This window comes from Chaetodon auriga, chromosome 12, assembly GCF_051107435.1.
Source record: "Chaetodon auriga isolate fChaAug3 chromosome 12, fChaAug3.hap1, whole genome shotgun sequence".
NCBI lineage: Eukaryota > Metazoa > Chordata > Actinopteri > Chaetodontiformes > Chaetodontidae > Chaetodon > Chaetodon auriga.
In genome coordinates this window covers 23442386-23467163 of record NC_135085.1, presented here as the reverse complement: position 1 = coordinate 23467163, position 24778 = coordinate 23442386, and the positions used below count along the sequence as shown (strand labels likewise).

The following is a 24778-nucleotide window of genomic DNA, read 5'->3' as shown; positions in this document are numbered from 1 at the left end:
TGAAGAAAACGACCCCAAACTCAGGAGAAAAGCTTCTTCACGACAAATCTAAATCAGGGAGAGCTTTCCGAGTCGCTGTTGCCTTCGATGCAGTTTGAGAACTGCAGCGCTGACCTGACAGCTTGCACTAAACACAGTCACCCCTGATGTTTTCTTACTGCTTCTCACTCTTGTCTGCGGAGGCCAGGACCTGTGGAGAGAGCTATTCTTACCAGGCTGCCATCAAAGCATTGTTGACATGTCGAGGTACCGGTCAGCCTGACTGGAAGCTGAAAGTCATACACAGGCGAGCTCGTAATAGAATATCATAAACATAAGTGAGACGGCTAAATGGCAGCCAGTCATTCACATTTAGGTAATAATCACAAACAAATCACTTAAAGTGAATGGCAGCTTAATTTTAATACCAGTGCTGTCAAACAAAATGCTCTTGTCATTGTATTAAATCTGCAAATCAATTGTTAAAAACACAGAATTATTACACAAGAGCGATTTCTTTTATTAAAAACACGAATCAGCACATCCATAAATAATTCACAATGACCCTGTGTCAGTGTCTTTCTACACAGTACAAAGTTTATTTGCAAAATAATGATATTTTAGTGCTTTAGTTTTCAGACAAATGAGGAAGAAACCTGAAGACCTGATCAGCTGTTTTCCAGCTCAGTAGCAGTTAAGATTTAACACCAGTGGAAACACAAAAGAGTCAGTTTGTCAGCAGTTTCAACTCTTCCTCAGCAAGCTGTGAGTGTCCTTCATTTTTAGTCAGTCGGTTGTTAAATTTTGGGAAAGCTGTTGAAACCTTTAACCCAGAGACGACTCCATGCAAGGATGGACTGTTTTCCTTCAACCTAAGTTTAATTATCAGCATCAATCAAGCTGGTTTTTGTCACGACAGCACTGTGAAGGGTCAGCTAGCAGGTAAAGACACCGGGGTAGCAGCTACTGAGCGTGAGACTGCGAAGATTATTTATTTTTCAGCTGTATTGCATTGTTATCAAGGTCAGTAATACTGAAGAAATAAAAAATAAAGCAGTGTTTGTATAACCGGCTGTTTCCTGTGATTATCCTGTTGGGTTTTCAGGTTGAGTTTTACTGTAACTGGATTTTGATGCTAATTTAATCTGTAACAAATGAGCCTTCATCAGTGTGTTGAAGCTGAGGGAGAAACAGTTTTTGGAATTTGGGTGAACTGAACCTTTAAGCCACCACAAGTCGTTTTCTGCAATACTCAAGAGTCCACTAGATGTCAGCAAAGAGGCGATACTCGACTTAAAGCTTCTGTTGAGCTTCAGTCATGTGAAGATGTAACCAAAATGTGATGAAAATTCAACCTCTGAAGACGTGCTCTGGTTCTGATTTTATGTTATACAGGAAGAAATGGACTAGTAATTGCTTCATTATGCCCATAATTAGTCCCCAAAACAGGAATGTATCAGTGACATCTGTAGGACTGTTGTCACAATTCTTTATTCATTCTGGTGCATCTGCAATTTGTCACACCATAATTTGTGTTTGGGCTCTCAAATGAGGAGCGTCAGAATTAATCCAAAGATTGAACGGACTACCTGAGTAATCAGAGCTACACTAGAAATGCTATAAACTTTGAATATAAAGATTCCCAAAGGAGAAAACTTGCTAACACTTTCATCATCTAAGACCTCTCAAAGGAAACACATAAGTGGTAGAAATTCCAGTGCTACACTACTGTTTTTCAATTTTTTGCAGGTACTGCGTGTTCAAGCAGCTGCAGCTGCTCACCTCATCCACATAATCATCTAAAATAAATAACACGCTTCTTTGTGAAGCTGCAGGGGCGTCTCAAAGGCAGCTTATATCAGATGTTATAAACTGGGCCAGACACAGATTAGTCTGGACAGAACCAGAAAACTGCACAGTGCTGATACATTAAGACGAGTTCACAAAGCCATGTCCCAGGAGGTCTGCAGGCTGTCCTGTCCGGGACCCTCTTGGTTGGTCCAAACAGCCTGGAACTGCCTTCTCTCCGTCATGAACAGAAGAGTCGAGGCACTGTGAAGGCATTAAGTTAGAAACCTCTCTGGCGTTCACCTCCAAAAACTGCACATGTGGTTTCACTTTCTTGCCTCCAGTTTGAAGGTCCAAATTCAGGGTTTCAGGGTTCAACCGCTGCTCCACCGAGTTCCACGTCGTGGTATTATCTGAGTATCCAAAGTGAAGCTTCAGAGCTCGGCACAGAACCGTGGAGGTCTGCTTCAGAGTCTGCAGCCTGATGCCAGTGTTCACCACGTGGCAGGTGAATAGTGGTTAGGAGAGGATTGCAGGAACCCATCTGATCCCACACAGATTGTCCATGCTGGCTGAGCGCTTCCGTGCAGCTCTGCGTACATCCTTGTACTTGTCGTCACATAGCCTGGAAATTGCCTGAAGAGAAGACACGGAAAGGGTTTTTAAGAATGAACCAAAACTCTATTTTCAGTATTTTTTTCTTTGTATTTGCCTAAAGCATTCTTAGCATTAATCTTGGGTTAGATTAGCAAAGACACAAACGGAAATACAACATCTTCACAATTCTTGTGATGACACTGTGAACAGACAGCAGAATGGCGGCACCTCTAGTTTTTGGGCTTTGTCTCTGCTGAGCGGCTCCAGGGGGAAGCTGAGGTTGTTGGACTCCGAAAGCGATCGCAGGTCAAAGTAATACTTGGCGTAGACGCTGGACGGCACGTTGATGTTGAACTGCAGCAGCTCCAGAAACTGGCGCTCCAACTCGTTCCTGTTCGAGGGGAATGTGCTCAAGGGTCAACGCTAGCTGAGCAGAGGGATTTTCACTTCATTCACACACTGTTCTGACATGTTCAATGATATTAACAGTGACTGCTGGTCAAAATCCAGTATGTTAGTTTTTTTAGTCCTCTGTCCATGAAAAAGGCTTTTAATACTTTTAATATGACTCCCATTTCTTAGCGCAAAATGAACTCACATGTCCTCCACAGTGATGTCCTTGAGGATCTGGCAGTAGTCGACGTTCCAGACGGCCTGGTCGTCCCAGACCTTGGAGGCCAGCAGGATAGCACCCAGGACGATCCGCTTCCAGTTACCCGGACAGATGTCGATCTCTGCATAGGTCAGGAGCCTCTCCAGGTAGACCTGCACAACATGACGGGCAAAGGAGATGTCGCTGAAAGGTGGGCATGAAAGGAAGGAAGTGAGCGATGATTAAACATCTGGAACATTCACCATCACGACCTAATAAGTCCTCAAAAAGGTCGACAATGTTTCAAAAGAAACTTAGCAATACTCTTTCCATAAGACATGCAGCCCGGGATGTGTGTTTGCATATGAGCGCTTTATGTTATGGTCCACAGAAATATCAGGAGGACGGAGGAGGCTGAGCACTCTCACCAGAGTGACGATGGCACACTCAGACGTCAGCTGAGCGGCGCTGAACAACGTCCTGACAAACCGGTAGATCTGCTTCTGCTCTGGGTCATGTTGGTCATAGTCCAGCGGCACCTCTGATTTCTGGAAGAAGGAAAGAAGGAAGGAAGGAAGGAAGGGGTCCAGGAAAGGACATAAATGAGGAGATTAAAAAGCATCTGGCCCAATACTAACAAGTTAAATGGAGGTGATTTTAACAGATGTGCAAAAAAAAAAAAGCAACCTGATGAAGTCTTACTGAAAGAGGGTGAAGCTTCTCGTCAAAGATATCCAGCAGCATTCCTCCATCTGTGTCCCTGAGAAAAGACAGTGACATGGTTGAGTTCATGAAATAATTTAAGTCTTACGATGGCATAAGAATTTACTAAGAGTGTAAAGTTTTTAACAAATAGGATGTGAAAAATACTTTTATAGGCTAAAACACCTGCAGAAATAACTACTGGTGGCTACAGCTGATATGTGTTATATATTTTATAGATTCTTAATGATAAAACAATACATTTTACTTTTTTAAATCCTGGAAATTATTTAGATTCTTCGACGTTCATTTATCTGGAAGTGAAAACTGGTTCGAATCTTGTGTTCTGGTTTTCAGTATAGTGCTAAAAAAAACCCACAGACTGTATCACACAAATACGATTCAGCTCAATTCAAAGGCAGGAAAAGGAAAGAAACGACATGATCAGCAGAGAAAAACCCAAATTGTTGATAACAGAAGAATTTCTTTGTGTTATCTTTAAAAAATGCACAATTCAAACTAAAAATATACATTCATGAATGCATAATGAATTCACCTCTTTCTTCTTCACAGCATATACTGATTACAAAAGACAAAAGAAACCACCTGCAGAACAGCAAGTATTGAAGATGACTGAGGAAACCCACCTGTTTTTTATATGGTAGTAAATCGCCAGTGCTACGCTGTCACGAGAAACAATAATACACATGTTAATATGTTTAAATAAAAGATCTGTAGATGATAAATTCGTGTGTGAAAGCTCATTTTTCTCATGTTTTTACCATTTGATGGTGTATTTGAGGTTGGGCTGGCTGACTGTGTTGTCGTCGAGGAAGATTGTGGAACAGGAGCTGTATTTCCGCCTCGACGTTCCGTGCTATAAACACACACACACACACACACACACACACACACACACACACACACAGAGTGACTGTTATTAGAGTGAACATGTTTTGTCTGACCCACATAAAGCATGCCGGGTGCCACACACAGAGGGAATGAAAATCAGTGATATTTTCATCTTTCTTTATGTGCAGCATTCAGTCCATTCAGACTAACACAAAGGCCAGCTGAATCTGACTGAACGCAATGAATCACTGGTGAAATTGAGGTTTAATTTCAATAAGAAGTAACAAGATTGTGAGGTAACATGGTTCAGATTTGTGGAAACAGAAACAATGCACACTCACATTATTGATGAAGAGGCTTTTCCGTTTATCTCGCACTGCAGAAAGGAGGACACGTTCGTCAATGCGTCACATAATTTCACTTCTTCTACGCTGACAGCAGCAAAATGAGAAATACAAAACCCAGCAGCTATCAACAAACGCTGCACACTGTAGTCACGAGAAGCAAAACGAGGAGGTGAACAGCCAGTGTGTAGGATTCAGCGGCATCTAGAGGTGAGGTTTCAGATTCTAACTTTACACCCTCAGCCCTCACTTTCCAGCGCATAAAAGAACCTACAGTGGCCTTCAGGTGACACAAAAACACGCTCTCTGGACCAGTGTTTGTCCATTCTGGGCTACTGTAGAAACCTGCTCACTCTGAGGATATGAAGGGCTCAATGTAAGCTAAAAAAGCTAAATATTAGATTGCATTTCTGCAAATAAATCCACTTAAATCTTACACACTGGAACTTTAACACACTTTACTTTGTTAACAAACACAAGACAAAAGCTGCTGAGAGTTAGAAAGCAGTGAGATTAGGGCACCACCAGAGGGAGACAAAGTCACACTCAGGAATACTCACCATTCCTGTAGGGCACCTCTGAAAAAGAGTAACCAAGAAAAAAAAAACCTTATTCTATTTGCAAGAGAGTAAAAAAGTAAAAGATTAAGTGACAACAGCAGAATACGGAAGTTATCAATCTTTGCTAATGTCGAACATACAAAATCCAGATAACAGCTGCATATCGTGACATGAAGTAAAGCAGTGGTTCTTGATCTGGAGGTCTGGGGGCCCCAAGGGGTCAACGGAGAAACGTGAAAGGTCAAGAGATGATAATACCAAGAAAAACATCTCTGTCACAGGATTAGATTGATTTTTTCTGACTCCTCTCTCCTGTTTGTTTTTCCTTCTGGGGAGTTTTGCATCTGAAAACCAACCTAAAATGAAATAATGTGAGATGGGGACTTCAGTCTCTCTCAGCTCATAGATACATGCAGCCTTTGATGGTGGGTTGCAAGAATTTGGCTAAAAAGGGTCGCAAGCCAAAAAGGTTGGAAAGAATAAGGCTGGTGTTATATGATGTTTATATTCTTATCAACAATATAACAAAAAGAAAAAAACAAATAAAATTGGAAAACTTCATATCCTTGCATCCAGCACCCTTTTTTCAAGCCTCGCAGCTCAAAGTGCTTTAAATTATGAGAAAATGTGGTTGAACGTGAACAAAGACACGTCAGGCTGTGACTAAACAGACGATATTTGCAAGTCGGATTAATCCGTTGCTGGATTGGTCTCTTCAGGGGATTTGTTGATAAAAATAAAAAGGGCAGAATAACATCAGCTTTACCCTTTAAAGCCACGAGGAAGAGGGCGGGAGGGTGGATCAGCAACATGGGAGCTTCTTCCACAAGACAGGACTAAATATTAATCATTATGTATGATCTGATGGAAGCTGTTCCGCTCATTCATCTCCCCTCACGTCAGACATCATTTCATTCACTCTTTGTTTGTTTGCAGCAAACCGAATATAAATTCTCTGGATGAAGAAGCTCACGCAGAAAAGGACTGCCGATGCAGTACATCATCAAATATGTGACGCTGTGGATTAAATGGAACAGGAAAAAGCATTTATCAGATGCAGTTTTCATCTTCTTCAGCGTCACAAAGCCTGTGTTGTCTTGCTGTTTGTTCCCCCGACCTCATGCTGTGATGTTTATGGCTCGACGAAACGTGTTAATATCTCCTCTGTCACAGTATGACCGAGCCCCCACAGGATGCCGGAGCTCTCAGTCAGATGCCTCTGGGCAATTACATAAATTAGCAGGCATCAGCTAGCCACAAAGAAACTGCTCTGAGATCAGACTGTGGAAAATCCCGGACTTTCTGTCCAGAGCCTCCTTACCTTGATTGTATTTCAAGATGATTTTAAGTGTGTGCTGTGTCATAGATGCATGTCAAACTACTGCAAGTGTGTCACACTCCAAGCTGACACTGATGTCTATTTTTAAGCTGAGAAATCGGTGAAATCCAGTGAGACAGAGCTACTCACCATCGTTCTGGGATTTGCTGAGGAATATGGTGCTGGCCCGCGGATGGTCCGATGGATTGTACTCCATATTGAGTTCTGTCAAAACACAAACAGCATGTGTCACTGCTAAGTCCTCTTAAATGTTCCTTCAATGCAAGCACAGCAACATCAACTGTTTTCCATATTTGAGGGCAGTGATGTCCAGTTTTTACCGGCTCATGGTCGCATTAAACATCAACGTTTGGCTTATTTTGAGTTATGACCAAACACATGCAAGACTACTGACATTCCCATCAGCTTCAGCCTCATGTCTAGTGCTAATTAGCAAATGTTATCATGCTAACATGCTAAACAAGATGGTGACATACCTACTAAAGATAAGTGCGTTAGCATTAGCGTTTGTGAGAATGTTTATACGCTGATGTTAGCATTTAGCTCAGAGCACTCAACACATAAAATAAGAAAGCTAATCACAATAATGACTGAGAAGTGATGATTGTGTTGTTCCCCGTGCTTCCCTTTGTGTTATTTATTGTTCCTCTGCAATCACGAACACACCCAGGCGTGATTCCTGTTCCCATCCAAAGCTAATCTGGACTGCAGCATGGCCTGAGGACATGAGCCACTGACGGGAAGCACTCCAAATATCTGCCCTCATCCTTCATCCCAAAATGCTCAGTTGCCTTTGAGTCCTCATAGATAACCTCAGCTACATCGATAAATCAGACACGGACGGTTACTATGAACTGAAAAGGCTGCTTTGTCTCCTCACTGAGCCTTTTTCACAGCCGGCACTCAACAACAACAAAACATGCTACAGTGTTGAGAAATGTGACGTACTCTAACTGCCTGGACATGACTTTTCCACTGAGATCTTGCTCAAAAAACAGCATTATTACAAATGACAGGTGAGCGTCCTCAGTGTTTGAAACTCACAGCCTGAACTTTGTATTTTCAAAGGAAATCCAGCCGTGCGCTCCATCAGGTGAGCTACTTTTAGTGAAATCGGACTTTAAAAATGCGGCATGCCTTCTGCACTGCCAAACGTTCTGACTGCTCTGTTATGACTGCACCAGACCCAGATTGAGATCCAGCCTATCTGATTACAACGCAGATGCTGCGAGGGCAGCACGGCCAATCATCCGTCTCAGTGACAGCAGCTGCTGTGGGACCACTGACTGCGGGGCAATTAAAATAAGACCGTCGCTGCTGTTAGCTAACAGAAGTGTGCTAACAATCTGATCCAGACTGTTTGAAGCAGGCTTCTGTTTCTCACCACCAGACCACCCTGCAGGCTCTGCTCTGATCTTCCCATGGCTTTACACAGCAGCACGGCCGTCACCTCAGAAACACCCCTTTAGTCATGAAGAGAGTTCCAAACCTGCTTCGTTTCAATCTGACCAATTACCTACAGTCTTTGGACTTCCTGGGCAGTGTTTTGAAAGAGGAAACCCTTCCACAGAAGAAACATGTCTTCTGAATGGAAATATTAATCTAACCCTGTGGATGGACATCGCCTGCACAAGGCGTGTGACTGTTGTTCTTCAGCCTGTGAGCGATCATCTTACAGCTGCCACACAGAGAGTGTGAGGACGCCCCGAGCCACAGCTCAGCGGGAGGATATCCTGAAAGCTTCAGTACAGGTGTCAAACCGTGTAAGGAGTAAGACGACGCACCCAAAAGCTGTACACAGAGCTCATCTGACACTCTGCATGTGATGGCTTTGCCCGGCTGTGACAAGGTTCTGGAAGGATGTAAGTGCATTAAAGAATATACAGACTTATTACCCCAACAAATTTATACTGGACACGGTAAACTGTGGGCATTGGAAGTAAATTGTGGACGTGTGTAAAACACACAGTATCTCTCTCGAATGGCTCCTCTTCCTGAATGAATCAGAGCTTGCTAACCCCTCCCTCCTCCTCCTCCCTCTTCCCCCTCCCTCTTCCTCCTCCCTCTTCCTCCTCCCTCTTCCTCCTCCCTCTCAAACACAGCAGCTCCACTCTGTCCACATGCTTCCTGGTTCCCTCCCCTTCAGATCTACACTTTGAAGATGGGTGTAACCAACATGTGGTGAAGTGCAGGAGCTGACAGGCCTCATTCACTGCAGAGACACATGCTGTTTAGATCAGAGCTCAAACTGCTTTCACTTCTGAGAAAGTGAAACTCACACAGTCGTTGACACTGAGAGGTGAAATGGCGCAGAAAGGAGTTCAGCTGGACCAGGAATTCTTGTCTTGTTCCATCTGTCTGGATCTACTGAAGGATCCGGTGACTATTCCCTGTGGACACAGCTACTGCATGAAGTGTATTAAAAGCTTCTGGGATGAAGAGGATGAGAGGAAAATCCACAGCTGCCCTCAGTGTAGGCAGACCTTCACACCGAGGCCTGTCCTGGTGAAAAGCACCATGTTAGCAGCTTTAGTGGAGGAACTGAAGAAGACTGGACTCCAAGCTGCTCCTGCTGATCACTGCTATGCTGGACCTGAAGATGTGGCCTGTGATTTCTGCACTGGGAGGAAACTGAAAGCCCTCAAGTCCTGTCTGGTCTGTCTGATCTCTTACTGTGAGAAACACCTCCAGCCTCATTATGAAGTAGCTCCATTAAAGAAACACAAGCTGGTGGAGCCCTCCAAGAAGCTCCAGGAGAACATCTGCTCTCGTCACGATGAGGTGATGAAGATGTTCTGCCGCACTGATCAGCAGTGTATCTGTTATCTCTGCCCTGTGGATGAACACAAAGGCCACGACACAGTCTCAGCTGCAGCAGAAAGGACTGAGAGGCAGAGAGAGCTGGAGGTGAGTCGACAAGACATCCAGCAGAGAATCCAGGACAGACAGAAAGACGTGAAGGTGCTTCAGCAGGAGGTGGAGGCTATCAATCGCTCTGCTGATAAAGCAGTGGAGGACAGCCAGAAGATCTTCAGCCAGCTGATCCGTCTCATGGAGAACAGAAGCTCTGATGTGAAGCGGCAGGTCAGATCCCAGCAGGAAGCTGAAGTGAGTCGAGTCAAAGAGCTTGAGGAGAAGCTGGAGCAGGAGATCACTGAGCTGAAGAGGAAAGATGCTGAGCTGAAGCAGCTCTCACACACAGAGGATCACACCCAGTTTCTACACAACTACCCCTCACTGTCACCACTCAGTGGACCCACAGACTCGTCCAGCATCAATATCCGTCCTCTGAGGTCCTTTGAGGACGTGACAGCTGCTGTGTCAGCAGTCAGAGACAAACTACAGGACATTCTGAGGGACAAATGGACAAACGTCTCACTGACAGTGACTGAAGTGGATGTTTTACTGTCAGCACCAGAGCCCAAGACCAGAGCTGGATTCTTAAAATATTCACGTGAAATCACACTGGATCCAAACACAGCACACACAGAGCTGTTATTATCTGAGGGGAACAGAAAAGTAACATTAATGAGGGAACAACAGTCTTATTCTGATCATCCAGACAGATTCACTGATTGGTTTGAGGTCCTGAGTAGAGAGAGTCTGACTGGACGTTGTTACTGGGAGGTGGAGAGGAGAGGGACAGTTTATGTAGCAGTCGCATACAAGAATATCAGCAGAGCAGGGTGGACAAATGAATCTAGATTTGGACAAAATAACAAATCTTGGGTGTTAGAATGTAACAACAACAGTTATAACTTTTGGTACAACAATGTGGAAACTCCCGTCTCAGGTCCTCAGTCCTCCAGAGTCGGAGTGTACCTGGATCACAGTGCAGGTATTCTGTCCTTCTACAGCGTCTCTGAAACCATGACTCTCCTCCACAGAGTCCAGACCACGTTCACTCAGCCTCTCTGTGCTGGACTTTGGCTTTGGTACGTCTCTGACACTGCTGAGTTCTGTAAGTTGTAAGTTCATGTGATGAGAACTGAATGCTGAAGCGTGATTCCTGTTTCACACATATTGTTGAGGTTCACCAGGGGAGGGCTCTCCATCAAAAACCTTTCCACTCGATGCTTTTGATCCTCAGATCCCTGCAGCCTTAAACAGCTGGCTAAGCTAGTATGGGCTAGTTTGGCACATTGAAAGGTAAGAAAATAAAATAGATGCAAATAATGGAGGTAAGAATTTTTAGCAAATCTCTATTCCAAGGAGAACAGTATTATTGGTCTGTGGAGTAAACAGAAAGGAAAACTGAAACGAAGTAAGTCTGGATTTCATATTTAAAACTGAATCGAACCAGGAGATCAGTGCCAACATCCAGCTGTGCACTGAAAATATTCTACTTTTACATTTTTAGATCATGATTGGATGTTAACTGCTTGATTATACCATGCAGTGCACCTGTGTGTTTATTATTAGAATGTGTCCCTATGACACTTTCAGTGAGGCGACTCCTTGTCTTGCCAGTTGACACACCTGCTGGCGATGAACTGATTGATGCTCATTGCTGGTGAAGGGTTATAAAAGACTCGGTCCTCACAGCTGAAACATCTGTGCCTTCCACTGCACTGAAAAACAGAATTAAGAGAGTTCTGAGCAAATTCTTTGTGTACTTGCTAAACTAATTTGAACCCAAAATGCCGCTCAGGCCCCTCGCAGCTAACCCTCAGCTGGATGGTTGGCCACAACCTGAACACAGTTCCCCCTTTTGCTATTTTCAGAAACAGGACTGATTAGTCCTGGCTCGGGGCCTCAGCAGCTCACCCGGCTGAATGGACTGAGCCCGGATTAGACTTGTTTTGGTGTAGCACCTTATGCAACAGTAATCAGGAGTATCGCTGCGTCCGGCCCATTTCAACACATTCATATATTAGAGCTTGAACAGTCAATGAGCTGCTGTTCGGTGTGTTTGAGATGTGTGCTTTGGAATATAAACGTCATTGATTTTAACTTGTCTGACCAATATAGAGTTCTTTTCTGCTACTTTAAACAAACTACTATTCCACATATTATCATGGAACTCTGAGCTGAAACGCATCTCAATGCAACTAAATCTGCAATCTCGTAGATTTTCTTTACATCACTGCACAAATTCTACACTATTCTTTGCATGTAGTTACAGATGTTTCTATGCTTTCAGACATGTCGACTGTCTATTTGACTATTTGTACAGATTCAGTGTGTAGATGCCATGTGATAATACAAAAAAATAACTTCAATCGTCTTATCAAGGAGTCCTTGGATGACCATGTCAGGGTACATTCAGTGACATGAATGAACCTCACTGGTATTTTTTGATAATCCAATCACATCTCTAAAATGGTCCTGCTGCTGATCAGAAACTTGGATTCAGTCCACAGCTGGCCTGTTAACTATCTTACATTCACAATGTCTCTGCTGTTTACACAATGCAGTATTTCTTCTTAGCTCTGCATACTGCTGTTCGGACTTTCTGAGAGGTGCCAGTGATGTGTTAAATATATGACGTATATATCACTTAAGAGTCTGAAGCGGACTCATGTTCCAGGGTCCTAAATTCCAAACGTCCTAAGTTTTCCAGTCTGTCAGAAAGCATCAACCCTAATATTGTGTTTGGATCAAACACCCCATAGCCTAACCCTAACCCTAACCATGAGTACAAAGGACCCTGGGAACAAAGGGATGACCCGCTGCCAGTAATACAGAGCTAGTTCTTCAATTCCATCTATAATAAACCAGTCAATAATAAGCCACAACAAACCATTTTAACCATCAAAAACTGCTTAATTCTCTCAACAAAGAACAGAAAAATGTCCTCTTTTTTCTAAATATGTACGTTAATAATGATGGATGGAGGCATCGTTTGCAAGGAAGGTGAGGAAAAATGATATTCTGCTCAGTGCAGCTGTGATGTCTTTTGAATATCTTGTCTTGTGAGTTTTGTGCATTTGTACTGATTTATTTGGATTTTATTCTTTTTTACGTTTCCCTTCATTGTGTTTTCAACTGCTGATTAAATGCATTTCTGCGTCGAACATAACACACGACTTGTTCTCACATTGGAAAAGTGTCACACAAACAAACTTGCGTTGCCTCACGTGCTCTGTAATTGACTGATAAAAGCATTTCTGAACAAATCTGATAGGACCTGACCTACTAGGCCTATCTGCTGGAAATCCCAGAGTGCACGGCAGCTGGTGTCGAGTGCTGATATGTGATATTCACCACCTGAAGTAAACTTTAACGAAGACTCGCGGTCAGCATCTGCACAGTGAAACAGGAGAAGCTCGGCTAACCTATCAGCTGGCAAGCCAACCTGTCTGCGTTACTGCTCTTACATAATGAATTACAACAGGCGCACCCTGCTCTTAACGGCCCGATTCATAATTGTATTAGAGTGTTTCCAATATTGTGTTTATCCGGATCTTTTTAAAAATGTCCTTGTATGACCGTACGATGGTCAAAGGGTCCTGAGCGTGTCCCCCTGCACACAGGGCGGCTGATGGACAAGTGCTACTTTGCTGTATTGTATGTGTTTTGGATTCTGTGCTGCTTTCAAGCATCTTGCTGCGTCAGTGACTCTGTCCTTAAATGTGTCAGTCTCAGCAACACGGTGCAGCTATCCGTTACCACAATCTGTGTTGTGCATCAGTTCTCTCCTTTAGGTCCGAACCTCAAAGGTCTTTCATTGTTTTGTTTGATTTTTAGATAATGAAATGGAAATTTATGTCCGTAAAGAACTATAACAGGTCGAAGCCTCCAGGCCCAAGGAAGTTTCTCAAGGCTAAATCTGTCATCTTAATCAATGCTTTTGCATTTTCTACTGAATCTGCTTCTTTAAGCGCTTTGTTTTGGCCACTCGGCTACACATACAGTTCATATTTGAACTGCAGAATATAGACCGCATAGTTCAGTCTCACAGCTTTCAATATAAAAGCTGTTTTCTGAACACAAACTCAGACGAACCGAGGTCACCTGCAGGCAAGCAAGCTATTGGCTGTATCATGTGTGGAACCTCTGTGTCAGCTAGTTAGCCTTCAAGCTAGCCTAACGTTCCCAGCAAGATAGTTATTACAGTTCAAAAGATCGTTGCTGTAATGTAGCTTTTAATTAAAGATCTAGTTAGGGTTCTTTTTGTACTATAATCACGAGGCTTCACCTACCGGGATTATTTCCGCCTCCAGAGCAGCTCTGCCTCTGAAAACACTCTGAGTTTCATCTACAGTGTGCTCCAAAATGAATGTGAGCCCAGTGTTATTATTGGAGTCTGAGGCAGCGTGAGCCCTGACTCGCTCCCATGAAGTCAATGAACATGTTCACTGTTCAGTCAAGCTCACTTCATCTCACAGAGACATTTGGAAATGTGCTGCACATGAATGTTTGTGACCTGGAACACATTTCAGTCAGAGTGGGTCACATGTTGCACATTCGTTCCATCTGCATTATCATGTCACCCGTCAAACAACAGGAGGATGTTATCCTAACCCCCCCGATACTGTTTCAACACACACAAACAACCACACGCATGCACACACAATGACCACAGGCCCTGACAGCTAACGGACCCGGCTTAAACAAACAGAACTGACCTGCACACACATGCACATGGCCCCATGTTCCTGGGAGCGAGAGGGAGAGTTCCCTGCACGGATCACACACACACACACACACACACACACACACACACACACACACACACACACACCACTGAGTCTTTGCTTGTAATACCACAGCTGCTACTGTTGTTATTTTACTGCTACCACAACTGCTTCTTCACAAATAATCCTACTGCTGCTGTTACCACTATCACCGCCATTACTGCCACTACTATGACTACTGCTGCAGTACTGCTGTTTACCACATGTTGTGCAGTATTACACCACAACAGCAACAACTTTCCTCTGATTTCATGTACAGAACAACCAGGCGCTCGACCAGCCTTTGGCCCAGGCCCAGGTGATGCGTGTCCAGCAGCGTCAGTCTGAAAGCGGTTTTGGTTTTGATGGGTTTTGCAGTCAGAACTGACACTCCCCTGTCAGATCCAGCTCTTATTAATGTAAATCACGTTGTCTTTTTAAGTGTTTTGTGCCTCGACAGCTCAAAGCCGACGTGTGTTTCAGAAGTGATAATTAGCGGGATGAGGTGGTCTTGGTACGGACCGTGGACTGAATTACTCTCATTACTAGTCAATTAATTAAGAAAGGACCCTCTCCCGGGAAAATCCTGACCCTGAGGGGAACAATTATCACCAACAAATGGAGAGGAAAGAAACAGAACTCTATTTTCTATTTTCTAGCCATCGACTCTGGGTGTTTTTCAATATTTCCAACTTTAACTTTTAATAGTGCTGCTTCCCCTGCGCCAACATGGTGAGCTGAGCCAGTCATCTGCCCCTGGTCAAACACATGGCTGCTGCTGCTGCTGCTGCTGCTGCTGTAAAAATAGGAATGGGGCTTCTTCAGTGGAAAGAATTGGCTGTATTGTGCTACTTCAGCAAAACTGTGTTATGTTACTTTATTCCCCCTGGATCAAACTTTTGAATTGCTAACAGGGCCAAGAAACTGCAGTCCTGGAAACAGCAACGTGATTAGGTTTTTTTTGTTTGTTTTTCAAGTTAATTTGAGGCCAATTATTCCTGGAAAAAATATATGATTTTTTTTTTTTTTTTGAAAGGAGGAAACTGGAGGAAAATCATCAATATCATCATCATCATCATCATATGATCTCATCAAGCATATGTTTCCATCTCCTCTGTCATACATCTAACACGTGTTCTGAGTCCTCTTGCTGTGCTGATCATTTCATCGTAGCCTTGTTCTTCTCACCATAAATCCCCTCCACTCTAACTGCAGTGCATTTCAAGCCGTGCACTTCCTCGCTTGCACACCTGTAGCCTTGTGCGTTTCCCGCCCAAATCCATCACCTGATCAGTCACATCAGACATCAGCACATGTTAATGTTCCCCCAGCCAACATTCACTCCTTTGCCAGATTTGTTGCTCTGTGTTACACTGCACGATAAATTTAATGAGCAAACGAAGCCAGAGTTCAGCCAGCTGCGTCCGCCTTCAGCACACACCGTTTTAGATCTAAAGCAACATTTAAATTTGACATTTACAAACTCTCAGCCCCGTCCAAGTTACTCAGTAACTATCACAACACCAGCACAGCTGTCCATACGCTGTACCTACACATAAGAGCATCAGCTGACGCACGATGCCTCACAGAAGCAACAGTCATCTTAAGAGAGAGACACAGTGGGCTTTGTCAAGGAAGAGGCAGATCATATGACGGCTTTGTCTCCCTCCGTCCGTCCTCCACCTCCAGGGCGGTTTTCGGCTGTGTTGGTGTCTCTGTGTCTTCTACCACAGCGTCCTGTTTTTGTCAACCTGTCAACATCTTCAGAGTTCCAAACAGGTTCATCTCAGCTCCACACTGTGTTCACCCACAGGAAAACACGGTGGAAATGTGCAATTCCCCCGGATCAAAGTGTCATAATATAATAATCATATAGTTTCAAACCATCAGGGGACTCGTTTATGTAGCCAAAGCAAATTCCTCATTCTTCATCTCACCAAAACAATGAAGCCCACCCCCACTCAACAGTCCAGGGTTGTGTTACTGCGGCTGTGCTTGGTCTGCTAATGACTAGCAGCTAATGCTGGCTAATGGGAGCTAATGCTAGCAGATGTGAAGGAACTTCACACTCAGCATAAGTAAACTCAGGACAGCTGCTGCAGTGAACCTGACGTTACTGAGTCAGATACTGTGACAGAGTACAGAGACTTTTCTGACTGTGGCACCTTTTTTTGCAAACATCATTATTCTGAGCAACACTCGCTTGCTTGAAATGATCATAATCAGTGACATCACTGATATAATAAAAAAAGATAATTCAGTTGCTGTCTGGTCGAAAAGTTTTGAATTTTGGTGCTGGAGCAAACCAGCAAAGAGAGCACGATGTCTATATCTTACATTTATTAACACAGTCAACACATCAAATATCTAGGAAGATGTGGACATGTAAAGCAGAATGTCAGCATTAAAGCAGTAAAGCAGTAAAGCAGAACAAAATCTCTCTTAATGGAAATATGAGCCACACAAAAACAGCAAAAACCTTCATTCTCCTCAACGAAGCTCTTTTCTGAAACTCCACACGGCGGTTTAGTTGTAGAGCGGCTTCAAGGCCCCCGGTCAGTGAAATGATGGCGTTATGTAGTGAAGCGATTATCTGTTCTTAAAAGCAGAGGGATGTCATTTTAGGACGCCAAGTCTAAAATCCCCCAAGTGACATAATAGCCCACACTGACAGAGACGGAACTGTCTGCTCTCAAGGCCTGATGGGAAACATTTGTCAGAGTACATTTTTAGTCAAACTGAGAGTTCGAGGGTGATACTGCAGTTTTCCCTCCATGAATAACACTTCCAGTACCTCACAGTTTACTCACTGAGATCATTCAAGCTTTGGTTAACATATAGGTTGGAGTTAACCTTTGTGATGTCAGATTCTCCGATCGTTCCAGGTTTCCCATGACTGCTTGAACCCTGTAATCCTTTTTATATGTGACAGCTTGTCCAAACAAGAAATAATAATTCCCTCCTAAACAGCTCGTAAGCAAACTCCAGGCAGCACGTTGAGCACAGTAAACCCTCGGACAACCTTTTTGCATCCGCACACTATTTTCTGATTCCTGTCATTTTCTCCAGCTGTGACTTCGTGTTCTCAGGCAGGTGCATTTTGAAAGCTTCATAATTATTACAATTAAAATATGACAAAATGGAACAAAATCAGGCATGATTGAAAATTTTACAAGCGCTTTCAGTTTGGTTTCACTGCCAGGCATCAGTGTAGACTCAACAGCTCTATAAACCAATTAATCGTTCCATTTATTAAGCAAACATGGCAAATATTTGCTGGTTTGCACTTCTTAGGATTGGCTGTTTTATGTCGCCGTATGTTGAATATCTTTGGTTTCGGATTGTCATTCAACAAGAAGAAGAAGCAACCTCGATCTGAATCGAGGGTCTAAGCACAGAGGGTCTCACATGCTGCACAGATTCTGATTTGTGACTCTGGACTCTACAGTATAAATAAAATTGACTTGGCTTCCACGTTTTCTAATGGGCTCACAGTCTATCTGCACTGCATCACAGTGCACTTTAACTTAAATGTTACTAACTTCTTAATGCACAATAGCCGGCCCATTCAATTAGGAACAGATGATGTCTTTGAGAGCAGCGTCACAGTCTAAATTGAGGCGTTCTTGGCAATCATATGTCCCTGGTGGCTCCCTCCTATCTGCTCTGACACAGGCTCACAGCTGCCTCCCTGGGCTTTTCTTTGGGGGGGTGTTGAGTTTTTTCTGATGGTGCATATCATAATGAAGCCCGCTAATCTCCTTCATACTGTCTGTGAACTCATAATAGAGCCAACACATTAGACACGCTCCGGTCTCAATCACTGCACCGCCGAGACAGACGGCGTCTCAGCACAAGTCGTCATTATCCCTGTCGAGAAGCGATGGTCGACTGTCCATCATCTGCCTTTGAACCGTCTTCATGCCACTTTTTCTCCTCTGTGAGGAGGGCATCTGGCTCCACACTGCATCCTATTAAGGTAATGATCCACAAGATTTATGAAACAACAAAAACATTTCCGCTGTGCTATGTTGTCAATGATATGACAGCAGCCCTGCCAGAGATGCCAGAGCCATAATAACAATACCAACACTGACTGTAAGACAAAGCACTCCAGTTAACAGCAATCACAAATGGCATACAGTATGTAAGTGCCATACACTCCTCAAGTTTACAAGAGGAAATTACATCACCGGTCAATAAAAAGCAGGTCTTCAACCATCCTGACAGCGCAATCAAAGGGATCCGCTCGCTTTGCCAATAGATGGTGAAGACACGAAGGCTTCATGCAGCAATGTACGCCAACTTCCACGAGTCCTTATAGTGTTTGTTCAGCTTTGTTCCAAAATGCCATCTGCACCCCTAAAACCTTCTGTTTGGATATTATTTCCTGTGACTGGGCCAGATTCAGTTTTTACACCTAACAACCTGCAAGACAGTCCAACAATCACGGCCACTTAACACAGCGATTGGACAGCTGTCTCTGAACTTTCCTTTTTTCATTTTCAGACATGTACTTCAGTCGCTTTACTTGTGTATAAAACGAGCTGTGAGAGCAGGCAACTCAGCTGACCTTTAACTGCGGACACTCACAGGTGACACGTATAAACACTCTCGCCTTTTAGATGTAGTCGGACAGCATGCTGTTTGACATTTCAAGCATAGCGAACCCTTAAAAGAGTAAATAAGAACCCAGAATTGGCTCAGTTTGAACATGGCAGCATGCAGGCTACACTAATTGATCATTTCACCATTTTTTAATCAACGCCATCATGCTGTCACAAAAGACAGAGATTAATTTACAGCAGCTAAAACAGAAAAAAAAACAGATCCAAAGACGTTTTGCATTTCTCTTTACCCAAGATAAGTCTATCCACAGTGCAGCTTTATTTATATACCAGCCCTCCTGAAGACTGACAAGTGAACTGATGTGGCAACCCACTAATTAGCAAGCTTAAAAAAGTGGATACTTACACTCCATCCCTGGTGTGATAACATATGACTCCTTCGAGCCAGGAACAACCATATATTTGATGCTACTATATCTGCTAGCAGCCGACATCCTCAGGACCTACATACGGTGAAATGAGTGGATATATTGATACAGCATGTGTCCCTTAATCACTGGCCTCGTATATAAGCAGACTTTCTGATGGCGTATCAGACAAAACAGAATTTCAAATCATGCTGGCCTGTGAAACAGTCTTATACAGTCTCTGAGAAAAATCTATTCATATGTAATGTTCGGCTGCTGGCTGGAAATAGGCAACCCATTTAGTGGACACTTTCCAGTGTGAATGGGTCAATTGTAATGCATATTAGCATGTGTCAGTGGAGGGGGCTGCGTTCCATAGTTGCAGTTTCTTTCATGTACGGGCTGAAAACAAAGAGCAGCACAAAGGAGTCTGCCCTCATGAACAGGATGTTGTCTGCAGCTCCATATCTCTCTGCAAGGACACATGGGAGTGAAAATGCACAGGACTCCTCCATGTGCCCGGCTGATGAGTGTGAACAGAGGCAGCGGCCATTTCTCCAGGATATGAGAGATTTTAGAGATGGCAGAAAGGTCAAGAGTCACTGCCCAAGATGGAAAAATGACTGTAATATCTTTTGAAGGCGATAGTGGCTTTATTAGGAATTGTATCTTCTGGACCAACAGAGTCACCAGAAACAATATGATGACTATAATTCTTTAATATCCCCTAAGGGTCGAACAGTATATCTGATATTTAACACTAAGATTAAGCTTCCTTTTTGCTGTTTTCATTATTTTATGGTGCTCTTATGACAGTGTTTTAATTACTTGAAGCTTCAGCACACATCTCAGGTTTTGATGAGTTTTCACGACTGTGCTGCCTCTCAGTGTATTAGTAGTCACATTATTTGGTATTTAGGGAGCACACGGCATCATTAGCACTGCCTGTAATGTTTCTTTTGTCTCCAGTGACACTCATACAATATACTGACTTCCAGGTGCTCAGTTGTGTTTTGGTGACTGTGTTTCATGTATTGTTTGGTTAGATTTTAGAACAAGTATATGACCTATAGAACAAGTACAATAATCCCTTTAGTGATCCCACAGCATTCCTTCTATAAGCACTGCACGTCCCTGCAAAACCACTGTAACTTTCCCACTTTCTTATCATCATCATGTCACGGTGAAGTGTGAACAGCGAGCATTTTTACCGTCGACGTTCTCCCTGTCGCTGATGTGCTGCAGGTTGCATCCCGTCTCCTCCCTGCTCAGCTCCGACTCCTGGTGGTACGACTCCAGCCTGGAGTGGGCATTTCTGCGGAGCTTGGGGCTGGCAGACACGCAGCAAGAGGTCGTGCTCCCCATCTTTCCTCCTTTATCGACCCCCAGAGGTAGCGGGCGCGTTAACGATCCTTTCCGCCGAGACGGGAACTTGAAACGACGGGTCACCAACCCCACCGCGGCGAGCAGGTCACCGCAGATCACCGGCGCGCATCGGGTGCATCCGCGCACCGGCGCCCCTGGATCCTGTCGACCGTCGGTATCCGCGGAGAGGCTATCACAGAGGATGAATGTGCCACCTCCAGCGGTAGTAGTCGATGCATGTAACGGGCCGACCTGGCACCTCTATCCCGGGCATCGTCCGGCAGGAAGCATCCCGCTCCGGGCAGAGACGAACGGCGACGGGCGCGCAGTGGTGCGCGGATCGGAGTTGTGGTTGACTGTCAGGGCGATACACAGACAGGGAGGGCTGCAAATCCCGAGAAAAGGTTCCGGTTCAAGTGGGTGGTTACAAAGTACAGAGCAGATAGAGGAGGAGAGTCAGAGCTGATGATTTATTGCTGATAAGGCTGATTAATCCATGTTGGTTTTGATCTATTGTTTAATAACGAGGCTGTTCATCCACGTTTATCTGTTCTGTCATTAGGTGGCTGAAATGTTTGGCAACGTGCATTTTTGCCATGTCAATTAAATGAACAATTTATTCTTATATTGTCAATTTCAATCGAATTTTAATATAATCTGTATGACAAACGATGGTGTGTATGTTACCTGCGTGTGTGTGTGTGTGTGTGTGTGTGTGTGTGTGTGTGTGTGTGTGTCAATGTCCTCATATGGACTGAAAGATAATCCATATTGCAACATGACGACATTAAAGGCTCCGTCTGTCCTTTGGGCCCGTTCAGGATTAGGTTATTAGCTTTTATGGAGCTGATTGATTACTGTGTGTGTGTGTGTGTGTGTGTGTGTGTGTGTGTGTGTGTGTTCCAAAAAGGTGTGAGGCAAGTTTTCAAAAGGTGAAAGGAGAGTGTGTTGGAGAGAAATCAACTGATTGGCCAACTTTCAATGGATGGGGTCAAATTTGATGATAACCCAAAAAATGAATGAACGTTAGTAACTCCGTTTTTCGTTTAATTCTAATCTTTACATTTGTGGGTTTCGATTGTTTGGTTTGCCATCGAGCTGCAGGCAAAAACTTTGTAGGGAATATTAAGAGGTCAAATTTCTGAGATCAGATGTCCAAAATCTTTACTGTTTCTCCTCATAGCTTGCGTTTCCATGTCGTCTGTGCTGAGAAGAACACGCTGTGAAGAAACGCGTGGAAGCATTTGAGTTTCAATGGCGACCTCTGATGGCCAACCCGTGCTAATGCATCTGCATGGATCTATCACATGAGAGGGACTCTGATTGAAAAGAATCACAGTTTAAATAAACTCCTGTGTGTCATTCCTGATACTTTCTCAGTAAAAAAATGTCTTATTACCAACATATACACAAAGACGTGAAGGTGCGACACATGTTGTGCACCTGCAGGTTTAGCATGTCCACCAGGGCGCAGCTTCGTATTAATGAGCTCATGTAACTAAACATGGAGTCAGCTGAGGATGCACTGCAGCAGCTGCAACAAGCTGTTAGTTTCTGTTCAAAACGTTGCTCCTTTGTTGCTGCCATTCGTTCAGAGTCTGCAGCTTTACTCTCAGCCTGGAATACTGGCCCCACCAATCATCTGCTTAGTTGCATTTTGTAGATGCAAAGTGTCCATTTCTGAGGGTGCATGCAACTAACATGTCAAAGGAGCCGTTATGCACATGCAAATGCACACGTATGAGCAAGTATATCAAGACTGTGAAGTGGTTCAGCACGCTTCAAACAAACTAGGTCGGATGGCATAGTTCAACGTGTCTTCTCACCAGGGCCAAAGTGTGCATACTTGTTCCAACTGGCCACGCTTGGATGTGTGGAGAAAATCCTCCCGTCAGAGTCTCTCCTGGCTGCATGCACCCACCAGTAGAGTGAGTTTTGCATGTCTGTGACGCAGTGAAGTGTGCAAATAGGTGTCGCAGCGCACACCTTTGGACAGCCTGTCCTCTGAGGCAGTTGTAGGGCTGCACTCGGTTGTGCACGTGAAAGGTGACAGAAGTATGCAGCTGGAATGAAGGAATGAAAAAGAGAGCTGGAGAGAAAAGTTCACGCCCTGCTCTGCTTTTACACCCCAGCACACCTGGCCAGACAAAAATAGGCGTGACTGTCGAGTCATATGTCATTCCAGTCGTGCCAGTCGAGGTTTCAGGAGCACTTTGCCTGAAGCATAATGAGGCCTTATTAAAGCAGGCTGATCCATCTGATGGGTTTATTAATATGATCAAAACAGCTGATTGAACATAACGTCTTCAGATTATAATGTCATACAGAGTAAATCATTTTTTTTTATTAAAACTGAACATACAGTACGAGTTATCTAAAGCAGTAAGGAAACAAGAACCAAACGTTTGACAGTGTTCAGTTCATGCAGCGCAGTGGTTGCAGTGGTGTGTGTTGAACAGCAGAGGTCCTCTGTGACTGCGCTGCTTACGCTGTCAGAGCTCTAGGCCTCCCTGTTCTTCTTGTAGGCGGTTTGGTCTCTTGGTGGAAATTTCCACTCCAGCCACACTGGACCAAAGGCCATGAAGATGTTTGAAAGGCAACAAAATGAAATATTAAAGAGCCTCCAGCTCTGCAACTTTTCCATTCTGGTCTGTTTTCAGCTGAAGCAGAAGGGAAAGACAGTGTGCAGTGGAGGCTGGGTAAACACTTTCTGTGCAGTCTTGAACAATAATTGACTTGATGCTGGCTGATCCATAAATTAGAGCAAAGTCCTTATTATGTACTTGCATGTTTATATTCGCTCAAATAAAAGTGAAATTCAATGAGCCTGTTAACGTTAAATGATCCCAGCTGACTGATACTTGACTCATACAGGTTGGACAGTGGACTAAATATTTAATAAAACCATTTAAAACCTCCTTGAAACTGGAAGTTTATGTAACACTTCAAGAGAAATAGATTGCGATGCCTCAGCGCTGGGACACAGCGAGGTTTTCTGTTGGTAAACAGCAGATTCAAGGTTTCCTCACAGGCATTTTTCTCTTTTAACAACCTCTTCACCACTCTGTGTGTGTGTGTGTGTGTGTGTGTGTGTGTGTGTGTGTGTGTGTGTGTGTGAATAAGAGATAAAGACAGAAGCCGAACTGTTCCCATGGGTGTGTTGTCATCCTGAGTTTTATTTATGCAGACCCTTTCTGTGCATGTATTAGAGGGAGAAACACATGAAAAACACAAATTATCTTCACTTTTTTCGCCATCAACCCTTCGAGGTCAATGCGGTATCGTCAGGGGTTGCTATGGAAACTACTCATTTCCATGGGCACCCCTTTTAAAAAAAAGTAATTTCATTTTAGTGGCTCCTGAAATCTTAGATGCCTAAAAACATCCTCCTGGTTTTATTATCTTCGATTCTTTCAGTTCAGCTTGTTTCATTGTCGTTTTCTTCACACTGTTTCGGTGCTTCTAAACACACCGCAGGAAACATTTTTTAAGCCATTTAATGAAATATGCAGATATGCGAGACATGAACTGCTTCTCACAGGGGAGCTAACTTTTGTTGGCAGAGTAGCATAACAAAACTTAAAGTCTTTCTGCTTGGACATTATATAAAGTGTGACCTTTAGGGACACTCCTGATAAACAGCCGAAGCACTCCCCCCCATCACCTTGAGCTCCGATGGCTCGTATCAAAGCCGCCACACTTTGACAAAGAGAGGATTAAATAAATCAGCGGCTTTGTGCTCAGAGCACCGGCCTTCGCTGACCTTTTTCAAACTTCATGTAGACGCAGAGGACACTGTGAGAACTCAGCTTTGAAAGCAGAGTATGGGAACCAGGCGGCCCTTCAATTACTGCCTGTGTGGAATCAATCAGTAACAGCAGAAAATCAACACATATCGACGGTCTTGGGGGTGAAAAGTTGAGACTCCTCCCAAAAAGGTTAAGCTTAAACTCACGTTGTATTTAGGTTTTACTAAATAACCATATTTCACACTTGTTGACTTCAGAGTTTAGCCATTAACAAAGAACACAGGGTGTGATGGAGGGAGGGCAATTATGTGGCACAG

The 24778-nt window shown here is 43.8% G+C and overlaps 2 protein-coding genes across 3 annotated transcripts; one reads left to right on the top strand and one right to left on the bottom strand.

The window, feature by feature from the left end:
• Window positions 1–379: 379 nt before the first annotated feature.
• LOC143329714 (cyclin-Y-like) lies at window positions 380–21089 on the bottom strand. Of its 2 annotated transcripts, XM_076745730.1 has the most exons (11): window positions 20559–21089; window positions 6883–6957; window positions 5415–5432; window positions 4852–4886; window positions 4441–4535; window positions 4306–4341; window positions 3659–3716; window positions 3385–3504; window positions 2963–3129; window positions 2593–2755; window positions 380–2403 (listed from the first exon to the last, which is right to left on the bottom strand). In XM_076745730.1, the coding sequence occupies exons 1-11, from the start codon at window positions 20710–20712 to the stop codon at window positions 2287–2289; spliced, it is 1038 nt and encodes a 345-aa protein (XP_076601845.1). In that variant the 5' UTR covers window positions 20713–21089; the 3' UTR covers window positions 380–2286. The 2 variants fall into 2 exon arrangements, with proteins under 2 accessions (XP_076601845.1, XP_076601846.1); XM_076745731.1 differs by lacking the exon at window positions 5415–5432 and having other exon boundaries at window positions 20559–21085.
• Window positions 8990–10859, top strand: LOC143329518 (tripartite motif-containing protein 16-like). The gene has a single exon (XM_076745439.1). The coding sequence runs from the start codon at window positions 9058–9060 to the stop codon at window positions 10723–10725; it is 1668 nt and encodes a 555-aa protein (XP_076601554.1). The 5' UTR covers window positions 8990–9057; the 3' UTR covers window positions 10726–10859.
• Window positions 21090–24778: the final 3689 nt, after the last annotated feature.

Bases quoted from the DNA above. Each gene is read 5' to 3' on its own strand.
- LOC143329518 (XM_076745439.1), top strand. From the start codon at position 9,058: ATGGCGCAGAAAGGAGTTCAGCTGGACCAGGAATTCTTGTCTTGTTCC.
- LOC143329714 (XM_076745730.1), bottom strand. From the start codon at position 20,712: ATGGGGAGCACGACCTCTTGCTGCGTGTCTGCCAGCCCCAAGCTCCGC. The intron at 3,130-3,384 runs GTGAGAGTGCTC...CATGTTGTGCAG, and splicing joins AGTGTGCCATCGTCACTCTG to GTCTACCTGGAGAGGCTCCT. The intron at 2,404-2,592 runs GTGCCGCCATTC...TCTTCTCTTCAG, and splicing joins ACAAAGCCCAAAAACTAGAG to GCAATTTCCAGGCTATGTGA.